Below are 21,580 nucleotides of genomic sequence, written 5' to 3' on the forward strand. Positions count from 1 at the left end.
TCTAAGCAAATTTCAATTATACTATACAGAATTATTGAGTACAGTCACCATGCTGTACATGAGATCTCCAGAACTCATGCATCCTGCAGGACTAAAACCCTGTCCCCTTAGACAAATGTCCCCCCATTTCCCCCACCCTCCCGCCTCTGGCAACCACCATTCTACCTTCCATTTCTAGACGTTTGGCTTTTTGAGATTCCACATGGAAATGAAATCATCCATTACTTGTTTTCTTTTTTTTTTTAAAGAGTTTATTTATTTGACAGAGAGAGACACAGCGAGAGAGGGAACACAAGCAGGGGGAGTGGGAGAGGGAGAAGCAGACTCCCTGCTGAGCAGGGAGCCCGATGCGGGGCTCGATCCCAGGACCCTGGGATCGCGACCCGAGCCGAAGGCAGATGCTTAACGACTGAGCCACCCAGGCGCCCCACATTACTTGTTTTCTGTCTGGCTTATTTCACTTAGGATAATATGCCCCAGGTTCATCCATGTTGTCACAAACGGCAGGATTTCCTTCTTTTTTAAGGCACCAGAGTACTATTCCATTGTGTGTCTAGACCACATTTTCTTTATCCACCGTTCCATAAATGAGCACCTGGGTTGTTCCCACATCTTGGCTATTGTGAATAATACTGTAATGAACATATGCAGATATCTCTTCGAGAACTTGGTTTCATTTTCTTTAGATATGTACCCAGAAGGGGGATTGCCAGGTCATAGGGTAGTTCTATTTTTAGTTTTGAAGAAACTCTGTGCTGTTTTCCCTAGTGGCTGCCCCCGTCCACATTCTGGCATCAGTCTTCTGAGAAGCCTCCTGAGCACTTCTGATATATGGCAGGGTCTAGTGTCCCTGAGCCAGACCCTTACAGAATCTTGGCTTAGCCTCACGGCCCAAAGTGTGGTCTGAGCCACTAGCATCAGGCCCACCGGGGAGCTTGTAGGAAATGTAGACTCTCAGCCCCTACCCGAGACTCTCTGCGTGAGAATCTGCTTGCTAACAGGACCCCCGGGTGACCTGTGTGCACACTAACAAGGGTTTGACAAGCCCTACCTTCGGCGGCCCCTGCATGCTCCTCCCCACCTGCTCCTCCGTCGCCAGTCCTGTCGGAAGTGACCACGGCCACCAGGCCGGGTTCTCACCCCCTTCCCTTTCTTTGCGGTTTCGCCTAAGTCCTTGTGTTTCCTCTGCCTGCTTTGGGTGTTTACATCCCGGAGACACATTCTTCCGCCATGCTTCTTTCGCCCGCCATTTTATTTTCTAGATTTGTTGTGTACGATTCTGGCACCTTCAACTTTCGCTGCTGTATGGTACGCTAGTGTGTGACCATGCCACAATGTATCTATACATTTTGAAGTTGGACACTCGGATTGTTTGCAATTTTCATCTGGGGTTGCTGTTTGCTGGTCTGTTGCTTCTTGCTCTGCTCCGCAGTTTCCCTGTCCCCCCGGCACACATTCCGAACACCCGGCTTGTCCTCCCCCTGTGCCAACAGGTTTCTCCTCCTGTCTCTAACCCCCTTCCTCTCTTCCAGGGAGCAGGATGGCAGAGATCTGCCAGGGCCTCTTCATTAGTTACTGCTTGTCCACACTGGGGTCATCGTCTCTCCCCGGGGACAGGTGGTAAGTCAGGGGGATCTGGAGTTTGTCTTTCCCCCAGCTTCTTCTCTTCCCATAAATGCCTGTCTTGGCAGCCCTGGCAGCATGAGCAGGGAGGCCCATCCGGATTTTCCTGGCTCCAGCCTGGCCTCAGGCACAGAGACTGTCGGGAGTTGGAAAGCCTTCGGGGCTGATAAAGGAAAAAGATTGTATTAGTCAAGGCTGTCCCGAGAAACAGAACCAGTAGGGTAGATACAGGTATATATAAAAAGACATTTATTACAGGAACTGGCTCACACGGTCGTGGAGGCGGCAAGTCCCACAATCCACCGTCTGCAAGCTGGAGAACCAGGAGAGCGGGGGCTATCATTCAGTCTGTGTCTGAAGGCCTGGGAACCTGGGGGTGCGGTGCGGGGAGCTGCTGGCTTAAGTTTCAAAGTCTCCAACCAGGAACTTCAGTGTCCTGGGCCGGAGAGGTGGACGGCCCAGCTCAAGAAGAAGGGAGGGAGAAGTCACATTCTCTCTGACGTTTTTTTCTCTTCAGGTCCTCCACCGACTCTCTGATGCCCACCCACATGATACAGGCACCTTCTTCACCCAATCTACAGATTCCAATGCTAATCTCTTCTGGAAACTCCCTCACAGATGCACCCAGAAATACTGCTTCGCCAGCTCCCTGGGCATCCCTTAGTCCAGTCAACTTGACACTTAAAATTAAGCATCTCAAGTATGTAACCACAAGAGGCAATAACACACCACAGGCTTTATCGAGTGGTGCTTGGGTAGGGTTGCCCGAGAAGGGAAATCTTTCCCAGCCTGAGACCATCCAGAGCTCATGGCCAGGGGCCCAGCATGCACAGGAGAGGACAAGGGAGTTCCCCCCGTGGGGATGGGCCTCCGCGTCTAAATGATGTCCCTCTGCAGCTTGGTGGGGAGTCTCTGGGTCAGGGAGCTCCATCCTTTCCATGGCCGGTGGATGTGGGTTGAGGTTTGGTTGGGGGTCAGTCGAGTTATTTAGGCAGGTCTGAAATAGTTAAAAATCCGCTCAGGTGGTTTATTTTTAAACTATTGGATGTGTAATAATTTGAGATCAGTGCCAGCCGGCTTCTGAGCTAGCAGGTCTTGGCCTGCAGTGAAGAAATGAATAACCTAGGCTGGGCCAATACACAGAGGTCACCTTTGGCTCATGTGTATACATGACAGGGACTCCAGGGGACGGAGCCCAGATGAAGGCGTCTTTCAGTCTAGAAGCCTCAGCCCCTAGCAGGTTGAGGTGGATCTGAGGTGAGTCATACCGCCTAGCAAGCCTTCATTTGCAGGACTGGGAAAAATCATTAATAATAAATAGCGCACATGGTCTTCCCTCCGTTTTTGCTGCAAACACCTGCTACGCTCCAGGCCCTGTGCTACTGCTCTGTCTGTCTCCCAAGGTGCTTGGAGCCGTGGGCACCGTCCAAGGCCAGAGCTGGAGCCCCTGAGGGACTTGACCAGCACAGGCCTCCTGAGGCCCCACTGAAACCCAATGGGTCTCCCCTTCTTATAACCCACGATCTTCTCAAGTGTTGTCCATGCAAATGCCCTTCCCAGGAGGTGTCAGGTAGGCTGGGAATTAACTTTGGAGTCAGATGACCAATGATAGCAAGAGCAAGCGTTAATTGAGCATTTACTATATAAAAGACACTGCACCAAGCATTTCCTGCAAGCATGATCTCCTCTTGTCTCCGTAACGAACTCCCAACGAATTAGGTCATATTCCACGCTGATCTAAGAATATGTGCGTGTGTGTGCCTGTCCACAAAAGGTAGCACCCTCTGCATGCTGTTCTGCACCTCGCTTTTTTTCTCTCTCAACAATATGCCCTGCAGATTATTTCATTACATACAGAGCGTTTCAGTGTATGTTTGTACCATCATTGAGCAAACCAACCTCTCTTGATGGATAGCGAGTTTTTTCCAATATTCCCTTTACTTGGCTCATTTTGGGGAGGAACTTCTAGAAGTTGAATCTCAGTGTCATTTTGACTAACTCAAGGAGTTGGAGCCTCCCAGGTGGGAAGGAAACTCAGACTGTGTTTCTTGGAGGAGGGAAGGATGAGCAGAAAGGGGGGGGGACAGAGGGAGGAGAGGGAAAGAGCAGGTGGAGGAAGCAAGGTGGGGACGCTCTAGGGCTGTGCAGGGAGGTGGGTGGCAGAGCGTAGAAGGCATCGGGGTGTATGTGTGTGTGTTTCCATCCTGCCCAAAATCTCTTCCAAATTACCACGCTCCCCGTCTCCCTACACCTTCTTCCCCGCTGCCTCCCCCCACCCCCAGCCTGGGAAAATCCAGTCAGAATTAATAAAAGCAGCAGATTGCTTAGAGACGAAGGGCGAGGGATAGAGACAGTTCAGGGGCCTGATATTTCCCTCATGTGCAATAATTTGGTGGTGAGATCTGGAATTAAAACCCCTTTCCGAGAGCCTTTATTAATATTCGCTCCTAATGCATAATCACCTGGCAAGCCCCAGGGGCTCTGCGCGTGTCCCCAGCCCTGCTCCTCTCCCCGCAGCCTGGCCACCGGGACCACAGCAGGGCACAGGCACAGGCGCACCAGCCAGACTGGTCTCACTGAGGTGGTGCCGTTGGTTCGGGGGCTCTGGGCTCCTGAGTGCCCTCCTGGTGACCTGGAGCATCTCACTTGCCCTCCGGAACCCAGACGGCCCGAGTCCGCTGGGACCTGCGGGGTCCCGGCCTCGGCTGGGGATCTGCTGGAGGGCCTGGTCTTAGACACGGCTGGGCCACCCAGCCCTCCAGGCCTCTTGGCCGTGAAAGTGGTCACTGTGTGGTCGTGGGGTTGTGACCAGCTGGCTTGGAGTGTTAGCTGACCCACCTCCCCACCACCCCCCGCCCGCCGCTGCCCAGATCCTCCTGACTCTAACCACTAGAAAGCTCTCGGGCCCGGTAAAGGGCTGGGGAACCGCTGTGTCCCACCCTCTTCCCTGGTGGCAGGAAGCTAGTCCCTCTAGGGCTCGGTCCCCGCTCACAGCAGCTGTTCCGTGCCGAGGGCGGGGTCGTCTTTGCCTTCCCTGACCTTGGTTTTCCCAGCAGGGCAATAAGGGCGCTGCCTGGGAGTCCTTTACCGCTCTTATTCAGAGTCTGGTGCAGGTGTCAGGAGTCCGGAGTGAGCCAAAACAGAGTCGAGTCCGAGTAGATGAAAGACCAAGGACAGAAGTGTTCTGAGAGCCCCGAGCCTCTCGGGTCCACGCTTGAACTGGCAGCAGTCCTCGCTTGTGGCAGAATGAACAGGTTGTTTGTATGTGGTAGGAGGACGCATCTCTTATTCCCGCCCTCCCACCAAACTGCCTCCTGCCACAGGGCCTTTGTACCTGGGCTCCCCCTGCCTAGAATGTGCTTCCCTTCCCTTTTTTTCCTAGTTGTCCTTCAGAACTCAGCCCTGCGCAGAACTCATCATTTCCTCCAGGAAGCCTTCCCTGACTTCCCCACCAAGGTCAGATTCCCAGCGTCCCAAATGTCTCCTTCATAGCGATTCTGAGTCAATAAAATCAGGGCACAAAAAAGCGGCTGTATTTTTCTGTCACTAAGTTTCATTTCTGCTCTAAGCCCCCGTCCTTCCGGGAGGCAGAAATGTAATCTAAAGGCAATTCAGGATCCTCCCATTTTCCCTGGCTTTGAGTCACAGCCCACGGAGGGCCTGGGGGTGGAGGGGTGAGGGGTGGGTTTCTCGAAGCTTCTATGTCAAGCAAGGACAGTCAGCTGTCCCTCTGGCACATCCTCATTCCAGGGACGCCTCAGCCCCCACTGTCCCCTGAGACTCACTACATCAGAGGCAGGCTGACCCTGCGGCCCTTCCAGGCCCCCCCGCCACTCCCCACGCTGCTCTGGAGGGACCCCGCACAGGCATTCCTCTGCCCCCATGTGATGCTGGGCGCGGGGTAACTCGGGGCCCCCACCAGGTAGGGGCAGGTAAGTGCCCCTTCTCTTGCTCTGAGAGTCCCACAGGGTTGGGGACAGGGGAGACGGGGAGCAGCTGCAGGGCCTGTCCTCAGGGACCCCTCACTGCTCCCCCCTCTGTTTTGTCCTCTCACTCTCCCCCCCCCGCCGGGGCCGGCCCTGAGCAGTTCAGGAGCTGCCTTTGTTGCCACCCTGGTGGTCAGAAGAGGGGGGCAGGAAGGGGAAACCACAGATACAGGGGGACACAGCAGGCTCTCTGAGGCACATGAGCGGCGGAAGAGCTTAGTGATTACAGTAAGTGGAGGTTCTAGAGCCAGAGAGCTTGGGTTCAAATCCTGCTCTGCGGCCAGCCAGCTGTGCGACCTTGGGCAAGTTACTCCACCTCTCTGGTCCTCGGTTTCTTCCAGAGATGAAGACACCAACAGTGTCTATGTGAGTCAAGATTAAATGAGGAAATACATACCAAGTGCTTGGTGCAGTTCCTGGCAGGTGGGAAACTCCCGAGATAATTGTTCTTCCCTTAAGTCAGATAAAACTACATTGTGTGGTGAGTATTTGATTGTCTGCCACTGTAAGCTTCGGGAGGGTGGGGACAAGGTCGCTTTGTTAGGCTGCTTGTTGTTTGGGGGTCACAACTGTGTAGTCCCAATGCTGACACTCTATGAATACGGTTACCCTCCCATTTGCAGTCCTGCCAGCCCTGCACATGCCTGACCATGACCTTGCCCACCTGTCCTGCTCACACCTCTTCCAGGAAGCCCTCCCTGATACTTTCACTTAGATAAATCTACCTCCCCGCCAGGCTCTCCATCTTCCCCACACAGAGCGAGCCCTTTGAGGCCAGGAGCTGTATCCAGCTCCCCACTGTTTCCCGGACCGAGCCCAGCTAAGGGACTCCAGGGCAAGTTGGGCCCATCCTCTTTAGTTTATTTGAGCCCCACAACAGCCCAGAAAAGAGAGTAAAGCAGATGCTAATCCCCATGTTATGGATGGAGCTGACCCTCAGAGAGGCTGAGTGACTTGCTCATTTTCATGCAGCTGCTGAGGGGAGGGGTTGGGTCTGGGCCCCAGGCCTTGAGACCTGCAGCCTCTGTTCACCTCTTGCCCCAAACAACTCACCCCCTAACTGGGGAAGACTGGATAAGACCGAGGCACCATTCAGAAGACAAAGGCAGTTGAGAACACGGCTGGTATGGTCCTGGGTCCTCCTGGGCACCTCTTCCAAGGGCGAGTGAGGAAAGAAGCAGAGGCGTGGCAGCACCCTGAGCCGTGGCCCAGGAAGGACAGAGGAGGGGGAGCCTTGGCCCAGACTGCCAGAGGCCTCGAATGCCAGGATGAGGCAGGGCTGGACCCTCCTAGACCCTCCCAGAGCCCCTGACAATGGCCTGAGTTGCTGGCCCACCTGCCCGTGGCTAAGGCCAAGGAAATGGAGTATCTGCAGGTTTCACCCCAAACTGGGCCAGCTCCATCATCAGCAGAGTTCCTGAGGGCCTATTGTGCACAAATCTCCATCTTCCTCCTCCTCTTCAGCCTTTACCGTGAAAGCAACCAGGTGTTGAAGGCCCTGCACATGCCTGACCACGAAAGAACGCCCAGAGAGGGGAAGGGACTCAGCAAGGCCACCCAGGAAGCCTCGGTCAGAGCCCCGAGATTGATCCACAAAGAGTCAGAGACCCCAGAAGCTCTATCCTTAGCTTCAAAGCCATTAGCTCAGGGTTCCCGTCTGGACTTTCCTGTCTGGGCAACTAGGAGCCAGGGTGCCAAGTTCAACCTGGCAGCCCCTCTCCAGCACCAAGCCCAGGCTGCCATCTCCTCAGTCCTACAAGCCAGGCCACCTGCTTTGGGTGCTTGGACTGAAAGCAGCTCATGCTGCCCCCTGGCTGGGCGGACCTAGATCGGCCGAAAATAAGTCACTCTAGTAAAAATCATCCAAATGCACCAGCCAGTCCCTGCCTGCCCCCTAGGCACAGGCACTGAGCCCAGCCTGGGCCCGGACCCTCAGCTGGGCAGGAACTGGGAGGACAAAGAAGATGAAGCCCCCAGGTGGGGACCCCACCTGAAATGGGAGCCACACTTTCCCTGTCTCTCCCGTGGCCAGGAAGCGGTCGTTCAGTCTCATTTTGTCCTCATGGTCCCCAGGAGGTGGGCATTCCTGGTCCACCTCCTTTCTGAGGAGGAACGTGAGGCTCAGAGAGGCAAGGTGATTCATCCAAGTTCTGACCGCAAATAGCTGGTAGGGGCGATGCTGATCCTCCCACTCCAGGGTGGGTGGTGCTCTCATGGGCTGCACTGGGCCCCGGGAAGTCCTGCTCCAGTCCTTACCTCCAGGGGACCCTGCGCCCTGGCCCCACAGGGGACTTGACCTCCTTGGACAACCTCGCTTCAGTGCGCTGCATGCCCCACCCTCAATTCACTCTGCCTGGCAAGCTAGGGTGGTGGCTGGGCGTTCAGGCTCTGGTCTCCGACGGCCTGGTGTTGGATCCTAGCTTCAATCCTTAGGAACTGATCTGGGCCCCTGACAGCCTCAGTTTTCCCATCTGTAAAATGGGGCTAGTGACAGGCGCACCCATTTCTTGGGGTTATCGTGAGGTGATCTGATCTGTGGCACACGAAAGGGTACAGTGGGTGCTGACTGCTGCTGGTGGTGCTCTTCTCATGGTGGTGAACTGGCTTTCAAGTCAGGTGGCTGGTGTGCAGGGACACCCCCCTATCACTTCCCTTTTCCTGCCCCCTCCCAGCTGACTGCTTCAGGGCTGTGTCCTCCACAGCCCAGCCCCATGCTGAATATTCTGTCGTTGCTTTTTTGACACTTATTGAGTCCATGGGTAGTTGCTGGCCAGGGGACAGGGAGGGAGGCCAATGGCCAGAGGGGGAGGGGAGCCGTGTCCAGAGCAATCTCCCTCCCCAGGTCTGAAGAGGGAGCACCAGTGTGTGCTGGCTATTTGTTGAGTGACGAATGCATAAACCAATGCAGCAGGTGGCAGGAGCTCTGGGCCCCCTGGTGGGTAGGGTGATTCTAGAAGCCAGACTGTGGCCAGTTCGGCTGCTTCCCAGTGAAGGCCACAGAATAAATCCTCCGGATAGGTGTGCGCGAGCAGTCTACTGACGTCAGGGCAAACGTTCTCCATGATACTCACAGCTGATGGCTGACAATTATCCACTTGTACATCCCCCATGATGGACAGCTCCTTCCCACCACCCTTGCAAGCGGCCCATTTTATCCTGGTCTGCTCAGATGGTATGGGAGGTTTTATTTAGCTTGAGCTGAGTTCCACGTCCTCGTAACTTCCATCCTTTGTTCTTAGCTTTGTCCTTGGAGCCCCCCCGGCCATAGCTGTCCTTCTTCTACATACTTTCCTCCATAACCAGTTGGGTTAAGAGCTTAGGGTCTGGGCCCAGGCGCCTGGACATGACTCCTGGCTCTGACACATCCCAGCAGTGTGGTCTTAAGTCCCTTACCTGTCTTCTCTGAGTCTAGCTTTCATTTTCTGCAAAATAAGTATTTTTAAAAAGGCTTTTCAAAGAATGTTCGAGGTTGAAATGCTTCTCAATACCAGATTTCCTGCCCTATACGTGGGAGGGAGAGGTGGAAGCTGGCCTCAACCTACCAGCCTCCCACCACTCCTTTATTAGAGGCCAATGAGGAGCCATGGAAGACTCTGGAGCAGTGGCATGGGCTCACTGGAGGCAAACTCCATCTATTTTGTCACCAGACTCTCAGTCGTGGCTAGGGCGATGCAGATGGGGCAAGATTCCTGTGATCAGGGGCTCAGGGAGACTGCCCTGAAAGTCTGAGGGGACCCAGAGCTCCCTGAGGTTGGCATGGCCCTGACGATGCCCCACGTTCTGAGGCAACCCTGTCTCTAGTGGCAAATACGGTCTGTATGTATGTGTTTCCTGGTGACAGGCAGGCCCATTTCCAATCCCAGCCTCCACACCAGTGTGTCCACTCGGTGTCCAGCCAGCAGCCCATAAGCCACCTCCTCCTGAGAGCCGGGAGCTGACAGACCAAAAGCCCAGCTGTGGCAGGGCAGGAGCCCTTCCTAGCTTCCCAGGGAGCGGCAAGACCCAGCTCCGGAGGAGATTCTATCCCAGCCGACCAGAGTCCGCCTTTCCATGGAAGATCAGAAGGGAAGAGAAGGACCAAGGTACACATCCTGCATTTCCTGGCCTAGGCCAGAACACTGGACCCGGGTAAGGATGCCAGGGTCTCAGTCCCAGCTTACAGTGACACTCAGCGGGTCACTTAGCTCTGTGAGCTTCAATTTCTGTATCTATGTCCTCTATCATCTATCATCTATCTACTTATTATCTATCATTTATCTATCTACCTATCTGATTAAAAGCCCTAATTGATCTATGAGGTGCTGGTTGTTACCAGCACCACGTAGGAGAAGAGACAGAAACCGTAAAGCCCTTCCCCTGTAAATGGAGCTATTATCACTGTGCATTTGGAGACGGACAGAGTCCCAGGTGATGCCTCCGGGAGATGTGGAATCCTTGGGCAAGGCCCTCCCATCTCTGAGCCTCAGTTTCCCTGCCTGCGCAGATGCTGAGGTTCATCCACTGCTGACACGCCAGGCGGCGGATTCCTCCATGGGAAATGGGCGTGCTGACAGGCCCTGTGTGTCTGCAACACGATCTCCTCTCTCAGAGGACGCAGGCTCCCCACCGGCGCGGCTGATGATTAATATGCCCCGAGTGGGGCTCCTGACCCGCTGTCAGGGACATCAAGGTAAGTGCCCATCCACAGGCTGAGGACCCCGCCGATGAATAAATAATAGCAGTAGTGAAGTAATGGGATCCGGAGAGGCCGCTTAGGCTAATGGAGCGACAGACGTGGTGTTGAGCCCCAGGGACCAGGCTGCAGGAAGGGTTGTGGGGGTGGGGCGGGGAGGGTGCGCAGCCCGGCAGCGTCCCGCCTGCCGACCATGGTCCGGGTGACTGCTGCACCGCATTTCCTACTGTTGCTGCAAGTGCAGGTTTTGGAGCCACACGGACCTGGTGCTGCTCTGCCTGCCTGAGCCTCAGTTTCCACATTTGCACAAGGGGCATTATAAGGAGAGAGGAAGTGAGAGCCAATTGTGAGGTGCTTACCATGCATCGGCTCGTCATGAACCCCCTGCTAGTGTCCCTAAGGTGATCTCTCCCCTTCCAGCTCATTGAATTCTTAACTCAAAATTGCCCCCTGGACCAGGCAGGGAAGGGATGGTGCCCATTTGCCAGATGAGGAGGCTGAAGCGCAGAAAGGTGCCCGTCTCCCCAGAAAATCCTAGCTCTTTTCCTGGCCACATTTACCCAGTACTGACACTGTTCCTCCTTGGGGCCCAGCTGTCTTCTGGGCTCTTAGGTGATACCAGTGAGTCAGCCTGTGTTCCAGAAGATCTTACAGTCAAGAGGGAGGGGCAGGTGAGGTAAAGGGTAGGTCCCCAAAGTAGGCTTCCAAATGAAATCCACCATGAGACATCACCACACATAAGCTAGAATGGCCCAGTGAAAAAGGTTGACGATACCTTTCGTGTTGGCGAGGATGTGGGTCAACTGGAACTCTCACACTTTGCTGGTGAAAGTGTAAAAAGGTACAACCACTTCACAAAAGGTGTGATAATTTCTTAAAAGTCCAAACATTGCTGTCTTTGACCCAGCAATTCCACTCCTGTTAGCCAAGAGAAATGAAAACATATGTCTACTACTTGTACACAAACATATATAATAGCTTTGCTTATGAAGGCCAAAGCCTAAAAGGATCAATAAATTGTAGTATAGGGACGCCTCTGTGGCATAGTCAGTTCAGCGTCCAACTCTTAGTTTCGGCTCAGGACCCTGAGATTGAGCCCCATGCTCGGTGTGGAGTCTGCTTAAGACTCTCTCTCCCTCTTCCCCTGTCTTTCCTCCCACCCTCTCTAAAATAAAGATATAAATCTTAAAAAAAAATAAATAAATTGTAGGGGTGCCTGGGTGGCTCAGTGTCTGCCTTCGGCTCAGGTCATGATCTGGAGGTCCAGGAGTTGAGCTCCACATCAGGCTTTCTGCTCAGCAGGGAGTCTGCCTCTCCTTCTCCCTCTGCCTGCCAGTCCCCCTGCTTGTGCTCTCTCTCTCTCTCTCTCTCTCTGCCAAATAAATAAATAAATAAATAATCTTTTTTAAAGATAAATAAATTGCAGTATATCCGTGCAATGGAATACCACAAAACTACATAAAATAACATGGATCAATCTCAAAAATATTATGCTAAGCAAAAGAATCCAGACACAAAAGAGTACACACTGGATGATGTTATTTACATGAAATCCTACAAAAGGGAAATTGAATCACTAGTGACAGAAAGTAGATCAGAGGTAGCTTTCTGGGGCCAGGCTAGGGTTGGGAAGACTGCAAAGGGCAGGAGGAAACTTTCTAGGGTAATAGAAATGTTCTCCGTTTTGACTGGTGTGGTGGCTACATGAGTGTATACATTTGTCAAAACCCCTGGAACTCTACCTATTCATGGGCACATTTTATTGTGTATAAATTTTACTTCCAAAAAGTGGATCAAAAAAACAAATCAAACCAAAACCCGAGCACCAAAAAATACAATTGCCAACCAGGGTAATCCCAACAGCTGGTAATCCCCAAAGAGCATATGACCCTAAAGAGTGGCCAGCTAGAAGCTCCAGTACAAACAACCCATCTGGCAGGAGGTTGGCGGCTGGCTTAGAGGGAGAGAGAAGTTTGCTTTCCTTGGACTGGCCAAGCCATGCTGCCATAGGTCACGCGCCCCTCCCTGAGCACTGCGGGAGGGACAGACCTTCCTCAGAGCCCAGTCTTCTGCCCCCTCTCCTCCAGCGGGGCTCCTCCAGCTCAGATCTCTAGCTGCCAATAGCCCATAACAGCTTCTTCATGGGAATTCGAAAAGGCTCCTTAACTGGAGTCTTAGCTTGGCAAAATGATGGTGACTTTGTGCAAAGAAAAATGCTGCCGGGGTACCCAGGTGGCTCAGTCAGTTAAGCGTCCCACTCTTGATCTCAGCTCAGGGTTGTGAGTTCAAGTTCTGCATTGAGCTCCATGCCGGGTGGGAAGCCTACTTTAAAAGAAGAAAAGAGAAGGGAAGGGAAAGGAAGGGAAGGGGAGGGGAGGGGAGGGGAAGGGAAAAAAGAGGAGAAGAGAAGAGAAAAGGGGTCCCCTTTCTCCAAGCAGACCAGCTCCTTGCCACTTGGCAAGCAGAGCACAGACCGGGTTTCAGCCCCCGCATGCCCCTTGGTCCAGGCCTTTGTGCATGACTCCACCTGGAGGCTTCATGCTGAGCCTTCACCTTGGAAATCGCTCTTCCCCGTCACCCCTTCAGCAAGTCCCTGCCCGTTTCCGGGCCTCGGTTTCCTCATTTGTCAAATGAGACCAAACAGTTATGAAGATCTAATGAAATAAGAGAAAGGAAGCTGCTTTGAAAAACCTGATATGCTTCATTCAAAAAAAAAAAAAGTGCCAGTTTCTCTCTAGCCCATTGGATGGTTGGGAGATGGATGGATGGATGGATGGATGGATGAATGATGACAAGATCATCGCTAAATTCCAGTTCTATGTTCTCCGTACTCCCTGGGGCAGTGGAAGGGAGAGAATGAGGTTTGGAGCCCCCACATCAGCCTCTTCTGACTTCCGTTTGTCCCCCTCCCCCAGCCATTCCCAGATATGTCAATCCCCAGCTCATGATCATTGGGACCGAAAATGCCATGGGCAATCTTCCTCCTCGGGCTGGTGGGAATGAGTTTGGCACGTGCCTGGTGAGATTGGAGGAAACGCGCCTCCCGCAGCGAGGGTCCCGCCCTCCATGGGGTGGAGGGCCCTGACCGAGCAGCTTCCTTTTCTAGGCCCTGATCTATAATGAGATAACTGATTATTCTCACCTCTTAGTCTCTTTCTCCATAAAAGGATGGACAGAGATGAGACAATTAAAAGGAGGGTTCCCAGCCACCCTGGAGAGATTCAGTGAATAATAACAGACTTCCAGCCGTAGTCTGGCTCGGGCCTCGGGACCCACCAGATCCAAAAAGGCTTAAAGGGCCCTGTGGAATGCCTTAATTTTCTGGAGAACAATGGCCAGGAGGGAGGAGAGGGCTGGCCATCCCCTTGCCAGGATGACTGTGGAGTATCTCCACCCCCCCGCCCAGGGGGCACTATTTTGCAGCTTCCCCAGCCTGCTGCTCAGTGCCAAGGCCGGGGAAGCAGACAGTAGGGACTCGGCAGGCAGGTGGATCAGGGCCGCATCCTAGCTCTGGCCCTGCCCAAGCTGTGTGGCCCTGGGCGCGTGTCTGAGCCTCTCTGACCCTCTATTTCTGCCTGCGTGAGAGGCGTGACGATGAAGTGAAGCTCACAGGCCCGTGCCACCCGGGCACAGGTGAGATGCTCCATTCCGCTCTGTCTGTGGCAAGTGGCAGAGACCACGCAGCCTGCAGCAGTCACCACTGCTCGGGGTCACCAGGCCCCTTGGCGTCTGAGTCTTCAGGGCAGGAGGTCAGAGCCCAGGGGCAGGGTGGGGCCAGGGTAGCGGGGAGCCACCTGTCACACGGGCAGCACGCAAGTGCATCCACACCTCCTTTCCTCCCTCCACCCCGGAGCCCTCCCCCATTCACTCACTCGGAGCCTGTTCCCTCGGGCCTGAGAGCCCAGCACAGATGACTGAGACTCGGGAGCTCGCCCAGGAGGCAGCCCTTGCCTACAGCCCCTTTGTGCTCCTCTGTGTCCCAGGACTGAGACCCAGAGGGGAGAACTAGCGTGCCCGAGGTCCTGGGCGCTGGGACTCAGGTCTCAGGACCCTGTAGCTGCTCTTGCGGACTCTGCCCATGTGCCTTGCCCTTGACCTTTCCTGGGTTCCCCAGACTAGACCAAGTCCTTCTGCCTGTCCTCCCCGGATGCCGCGGCCCATCCAACTTGCATTGACAGTCCCTCTTTTATGTCTGCGCTCCCAGGAGAAGGGGCATTTTGGAGGTATCCCCAGTGCCTAGCACAGTGCCTGTGCAGAATAAATAGTAACTGAACTAAATCAAACCGTTCTTTGCCACGCCCCTGCTCCCAGCCTTTCAGCTTCCAAGGGTGGGAGCGGGGTTCCCGCTCTGGAGTCGGGGAGGAGGGATCAGAAGCACCCACAGTCAGGCTGTGGGCTTCCTGGAGGCAGCGACGGAGCCCGGCCCTAGCTGCAGCTTGCTGGCTGCACGGGTCTCCTCCGACCAGCCAGGCTTCTAACTGGGTAGTGCAAAAATCACTGCACATCGGAGCGAGTGGCAGCAAGGTGAAGACGGATGGAGAGCCAGCAGAGTGATGGGCCAATTAGGGCAGGTGAGTAATGAGCGGCGGGTGGGCAGACATTTATTTAGTGAGCCGGAGTCTGAGAGGCTGAGGACTGGCCTGTGGATCGGTCCCACTCTGGTGCGTGGCTCAGACTCTGGCTGAGCGAGGCCTCTGGTGCCACCAAGAAGACGCACGAGGGGCCTGCTCCAGTCCTACCCACCCCGACCCTTCCCCGGGGTAGGCCTGCTGGGGCAGCTTCCAGAGGCTTCTATCACTCAGGAACCGTATGGGGACCTGTGCCTTCCCCTAGGTGGGGAGGCCGAGTGTCTCAGGGCTCATCTCCCACAAGCTCCTCTGTCCCTCCTTGTCCCGTTCCCCATCCCCTGGTCTCAGGCCTCCAGCATACAAGAAAGAGCACGGTTCTGAGAGGCCGGAGGCCTGGATTTGGGACCCTCTGTCGGCCTCAGCCAGCACTGATGGCTTGCTGAGATGGCACTAATAAAACCACATCAGACCCCAGACCCACCTCACATGTTAGGCAGATCGGAGACAGATTTCAGAGACAGGAAGACTGAGGCCCGGGCAGGGAAGGCAGTGATGGGGCTGAGATACAAGCCCAGATCTTCTGATTCCCAGGCCAGTGCTCTTTCTTCTTGTGAGCTCTGCTGCCTGCGCCCTTGGGGCCTCAGTTTCCCCATTTGCACAAAAAGGTTTCCTGAAGGAGCATTGGGATCCCTTGCATGAATAGTCACCGACTCCTCAGGGCGACTGGGTGGCTCAGTCGGTTAAGCGTCTGCCTTCGGCTCAGGTCATGGTCCCAGGGTCCTGGGATCGAGCCCCGCCTCGGGCTCCCTGCTCCGTGGGAAGCCTGCTTCTCCCTCTCCCACTCCCCCTGCTCGTGTTCCCTCTCTCGCTGTCTCTCTCTGTGTCAAATAAATAAATAAATAAATTCTTTAAAAAATTATATAAAAAAAAAAAAGAAAGAAAGAAAAGTCACCAACTCCTCAATGGAGTGGTCCAGAAGAGCCATGGCTGTTGAGAGGGGCAGGGCCACACCCACGGGCCCTGGACCAATATCAGAGTGGGGGCAAAGGCAGGGCTGGAGGGCTGCCAATCAACCTCAGCCTGGGACCCCAGGCCTTCCTGGGCCCATCTCCCCCGTAGACAAGGGCAGGTGGGAGCAGGGATGATGGGCAGAAGATCCTGGGCTCTTGGTTCAAAGAAGAAGGGAGGCCCTCCATCCCCCCACCCCCTGGCTTGACAGTTTTCCCTGGATGGAGAGAGAACACAGATTAAAAACCTTCTTGTCTTCCTTCCTGACCCTGCTCAGACAAAGTGGGGACAGCTCGGAGGATTGAGAAGCAGATGAGCATTGCCCAAGGAAATGTGGTCTGCCTGTGACAGGTGCTCAGTCCAGGGTTGCTGGGGAAGGCATAAGGCTGCCCTCCCCAAGGTCAGCCCCTGGCTGGGGACAAGGGACAGCTAACTTACAGGCCTGTGGGACAGTCAGCCTGCCCAGCTGGAGCCAACCCGCAAGGACTGCCCTCACTCTCCAGCTCACCTTCTCTGTCTGTCTTTCTCCCTCGAGGATATAGGAACGCATCCTGGGAGGCATGCAAGGGGCAGAGACTGGTTCAAGGTCACACAGAAACTTGGTAGCAGAGGCAAGACCAGAGGATGGCCAGGTCCTGTTCCTTCAAGTACTTGCTGAGTGTCCCACACCTCGCAGCAGGGACCTGGCGGAGGGAAGACACAGCCTAGTGCTGCAGGTAACCTCAGCTGCGCTCAGGGCCAAGTCCCAGCCCTTGCTCTTTCAGTGGCAGGATGCAGCCTGAGCTCTGAAGGGTGCTCCCGGGAAATGGTTTTTGCTCCACCAGGTCCTCAGGAAGATGCTAGAGATGACTGGCACCAGCTATGCAGTGGAGCCCATGAGAAAAGTCTTTGGAACAATCAAGCACTAGGAGAATTGGGGGAGGAGAATTGGAGGGGACAGGGGGAAGGAACAAAGGGGAGAGAAGTGGAGGGTGCTTCTCAGACTCCCCTGTGTGGCACTATCCTTGGGGACCCTTGGGCCCCTGTTTCTGGGACGATGCTATGTCACCCCCAGCTTTATGTCACTGGGTCTCTGCTTCTGTGACATTTGCCATGAAGCAAATTCGTCTTCTCTAGCAGTGGCTGCTGGTGACTTTCCATCCCTGACTGTAACATCCTGGCCCCCACATGGTAACCGGCCTGAGCCCAGTTTCCAGGTGGGGGTTGAAGGATGCAGACCGGGAAGAGGTGGGGACAGCTGTGAGAGGGAGCGCACCCTGGGGTGAAATCGCCTAGAACAGGGACCTTTTCCCTTGGCTCCCCCACCATATTGCCTGGGCCGCTCCTCCCCATCCTTCAGCAGGTGACTCAGGCATCACCTCCTCAGGGAAGCCCTCCCTGACCTCCCAGACTAGGGAAATACAGCAAATTATCTGCTCTCAGACCGTCATGTAAATCTCCTTCCTAGCACGAATCCCAGGTAGAATTTTATATTTGTTTGTGTGGTCGTTTGATTTATGCCTACTTCTCCCCAAAGGCTTATCTTTGTAAGAGCCGGGCAGGGGCCATTCTCATTCAGAACTGCATGCTCAGGATCTTTGCAAGGGGCCTGGCAGGTGAGCCGTGATAAGTATCCATTGAACATGTAACTGAGTGAATGAAGGAAGAACACGGTCAGGGAGAAGGTCTGAGAAGGCTCCCTGGACTTTGGTGGCATGATGGGAATCTGGGCTGACAAGAATAAAATTCATGCTGGGTGAAAAAGAACCCCACAGAGCAGGGGCCAAGCCAGCCCCCTGGGGTGGGGGCTACAATTGGGGGGCCTTGGTGAGTTGGGGAGAGATGCTTCCAAGGTCAATTCAGCTCACTCCCCAACCGTCTAATCCCAGGGAGATAGGTCTGTTTAGTCCCCGGGTTCCCAGACTTCCCCAGACCAGGCTCCTAGCCCTGGTTCTATCCTTAAAATTAGTAGTCTCCTTGGGGTAGTCAAGGAGAGAGGCTCTTACAAATAGCTTAGCTGGTTGGCCAAGGTCATGGAAGGAACAAGATTGGACGATTGGACACAAGGAAGTCTGGAGACAAGGCTATGGATGGACCTGTGGGAATGGGCCCCAAATGTACAGATATTTGTGTCTCAAACTAGTGTCTGTTATAGAGGGAGCCCCAAAGACCCAGGGGACAAGATGAGCCGTCTTGTGGATGAGCATCTGTGCAAAGGAACCCCAGGAGTTCCTCGGGGCTGGGGGCGGGTAGCCAGAGGCTGACCAGAGGGTCTGCACTAGCCCTGGGGCAGGCCTGGGTGGGGAAAATGAAGCTCGTGGGGAAAGACCTATATCTCTGACTTGAAAATCCACCCCACTGTATCTGTTTCCTCATAACAAACGGGGCATGGTCTGGAGCTGCCAGTGAGGCTCACATGCCAGCTGTGAGACTAGGAGAGACCCAGAAGGGCTTCTCCACCTGTCCCATTGGCCATAATTAACCCAGCACTAATGGAGCGACCTAGCCAGGCACTTAGTAGGTACCCAATTAATGATGGTTGTTACAATTCTAATAGGATGGGGTTAGTGGACAGGGGTTTCCTGCTGTCCAGAGAATGATGCTCAGGGCACACAGCTGAGGAGAGAGGGGCAGCAAGGGCCCACATCCTGGGGCCAGAGAACCTTTGGTGTTGGGGCCCCAGCCCCCAAAGGGCCCTCCATGACATGCCCAGGCAGCAGACCCACCCTGCCCACGCCACTGCCCGCAAATGTCAGAGGAGACTGGCATCAGAAAGAAGGGGGTATTCTCCATCCCACGTGCCAGGGATGAGGAGGTAGAGAACATGAGCACTGAACTAAATGGGAGCCTGCTAGCTTGAAAAGAACAGCGCTGGCTTTCTTTTCAAGGCTCCCTCCTTCAAGAATAGGAAGGAGACGGTTTCATAAATGAGCCAGGAAGACATGGTTCATGGAGCTTGCTACTCCGGGGTGGGGGGGGTGGGGGTGGGAAGGGGCAACAGAGCACGGTCCGTTCTTGGGGAAAAGTTTAAACCATGTCATGTTTACCTTCCCATGAGCTGAGACTCCTCACTGGACTTTGCTAACATTAATTAATTAATTAATCAGTAGAATCAGTTCAGAGAACCTGCTGGGGCCCATCCCTTTACCAGATAGTCTGGGGACGCATCGTCAGAGAGCTTAGCCCGGGCCCTTCAAGCTCCCCGTCTACCCGGAGAGGGTATCAAGCCCTGCACGTCAGATGTAGGCCAGGCAGCCTGGGTGCCTGAGCATCCTAGAGAACCTGGCGCAGGTTCCTGTGGTGCTCAATTCCAGAGACCCACCTGAAGTGTGACAAGGGGAGAGGGGGCAGATCTGGAGCCCACATCCAGGGTGGCAGCAGGAGGTGAGGTGTCCCCAGTCTTGCAGTGAAGCGCAGCTGAGCCGGGCTGATGGTTTGAGTGGGACTGGTCGTGGCACGTCACCCTGCCCCAGGCTTTAGCCTGCCTTTCTCTCAGCCTCCAGAAGCAGGCTGATGGGTGGGCTGACACCTTGTGGATTCGGGAAGTCCGGAGTCTGTAGCTGTCCCACACCCGACTCCTGCCTCTCAGACCCTCCAGGATGGGACTGTCCCCTTCTCTCTGGCTGCTGACACCTGGCCATTGCTCTCTGCCAAGGTAGGTGGGTGTTGGGTGGCTTCATTCTTAACAAAGCACTCACCTTCCTGGAGGAAAATGGTGCCTGGGAGGTGCTCTTGGCCTTAGCTGACCTCCACTCTAATTCAGTCTCAACTACTGGCTGGCTCTGTGACCTTGGCAAGTCACTTTGTCAGTGGGCCTCAGTTTCCCCATCTGGCCCATCAGATTGAAGTAAGTGACCTCTAAATTTCTTTCCACCATTGAGCCATCCCCACCCAGGTCCCCTCCACAACAAACACCACTAACAATCCTCTCCCCTTGGCAGTGTCAACCCCTCCACAGGGACTTGGGTCTGTCCTGTCTGCTCTAGGGTCCTAAGGACCTGAAACAGAGCCTGGCACATCATTGGCATTCAAGAAGTACTTGTCAAGTGAATGGCTAACTTAATGGCTACTCTTTTTCACATGAGTACTATAAGCCAGACACTGGGCTGAGTGCTCTACATGCACAATCTGAAATCAGACCTAGGGGGAGACTCCAGGGGGGACGGGCTGGGTTGGGGGAGACCCTCTGGGAGCCCTGACCTCATGCCCCCTGCCTCACACCCCGACCTAAGGAGCACAGAAAGAGACTCCGAATGGCCTCGAGTCACTCTGCAGAGTCCGGAAGGTCCTGTAGCTAAGCCAGGGTCCAGTCTTCTTGTCTTCCCTTCAATTTCACCGTTCCTGTTTCTTACTCACGGAAGAGAAAAAGTACCACTTTATCTCAGATATTATACACCCAGAAATCTTTTTATTTTTAAAGATTTTATTTTTTTATTTGAAGGAGAGAGAGAGAGAGCATGCAGGGGGAAGGGCAGAGGGAGAGGGAGAGGATCTCAAGCAGACTCCCCGCTATGCACGGAGCCCCACTTGGGGCTCAATCCCACAGCCCTGAGAGTGTGACCTGACCCTAAATGAAGAATCAGACGCTTAACCGACTGCACCACCCAGGCACCCCTATATACCCAGAAATCTTATTACAGTCACCCAAGAATTCTGTAAAAAAGTCAAAAGGCAATGGACAAACTGGGGAAAATAAATGCAAAATATAAGAAACAAAGGGTTAACGGTCTTACTATAACAACCTCTGCAAGTTAAGGGGAGAAAACAAAGAATTTGCACATTCAAATGGCCAATGAACCAGAAAGAAATTTTTTAAAGATCAACTTCACAAATAATCCAAGAAGTGCAAATTCAAATAGTAACAAGATGCAATTTATCACGTAGCAAATTGGCAAAGCCTCTCTAAATCCTATGTTGGTTTGCATGTCAGAAAAAGAGACTCGTGGGGTGCCTGAGTGTGCGACTCTTGATCTCAGGGTTGTGAGTTTGAGCCCCACGTTGGGTGTAAAGATTACTTAAAAATAAAATCTTTGCTGTAGTGGTGGGGGGTGGGAGGGATGGGGTGGCTGAGTGATAGACATTGGGGAGGGTATGTGCTATGGTGAGCGCTGTGAATTGTGTAAGACTGTTGAATCACAGACCTGTACCTCTGAAATAAATAATACATTATATGTTAAAAAAAAGAAGAAGAAGAAGAAGAAGAAAGCAGGAGGGGAAGAATGAAGGGGGGGAAATCGGAGGGGGAGATGAACCATGAGAGACGATGGACTCTGAAAAACAAACTGAGGGTTCTAGAGGGGAGGGGGGCGGGGGGATGGGTTAGCCTGGTGATGGGTATTAAAGAGGGCACGTTCTGCATGGAGCACTGGGTGTTATGCACAAACAATGAATCATGGAACCCTACATCAAAAACTAATGATGTAATGTATGGTGATTAACATAACATAATAAAAAAAAAGAAAAAAATCTTAAAAAAGAGCCTTGTGATGTATGGGCACAAGGGGACACAGGCTCACCTTCTGAGGGCAATTGCACAGGGAGATCTGAAAATCTTCAAAATGTGCATACTTCTTAATCCAGCGATCTTATTCTTAACTATTTATCCAAAGAAATGTCTCCAGGTGTTTCTCTACATGCTGATTGGGGTTATTACTAATGCCTGGTGGTCTGACAATAAAGGATTAATAACTGAATCGTGGTACCTGCCTACCCTGGGTTGCCATGAGCCTTGAAGAACAATCTAT

At 53.7% G+C, this 21,580-nt stretch overlaps 1 protein-coding gene across 1 annotated transcript in view; it reads left to right on the forward strand.

Moving 5' to 3' along the window:
• The window catches only part of PCBD1 (pterin-4 alpha-carbinolamine dehydratase 1), a 166,691-nt gene that overhangs the window by 41,163 nt on the left and 103,948 nt on the right, over positions 1–21,580 (forward strand). Inside the window, exons 2-4 of the mRNA XM_028109750.2 lie at positions 10,093–10,278; positions 13,197–13,300; positions 13,866–13,914. Coding sequence (XP_027965551.2) covers positions 10,093–10,278; positions 13,197–13,300; positions 13,866–13,914 — 339 coding nt within the window. The remainder of the gene's footprint in view (positions 1–10,092; positions 10,279–13,196; positions 13,301–13,865; positions 13,915–21,580) is intronic.

The sequence above is a fragment of the Eumetopias jubatus genome, unplaced genomic scaffold, assembly GCF_037043125.1.
Source record: "Eumetopias jubatus isolate StellerSeaLion01/CBP00866 unplaced genomic scaffold, mEumJub1_p1.0 scaffold_17, whole genome shotgun sequence".
Taxonomy (NCBI): Eukaryota; Metazoa; Chordata; class Mammalia; order Carnivora; family Otariidae; genus Eumetopias; species Eumetopias jubatus.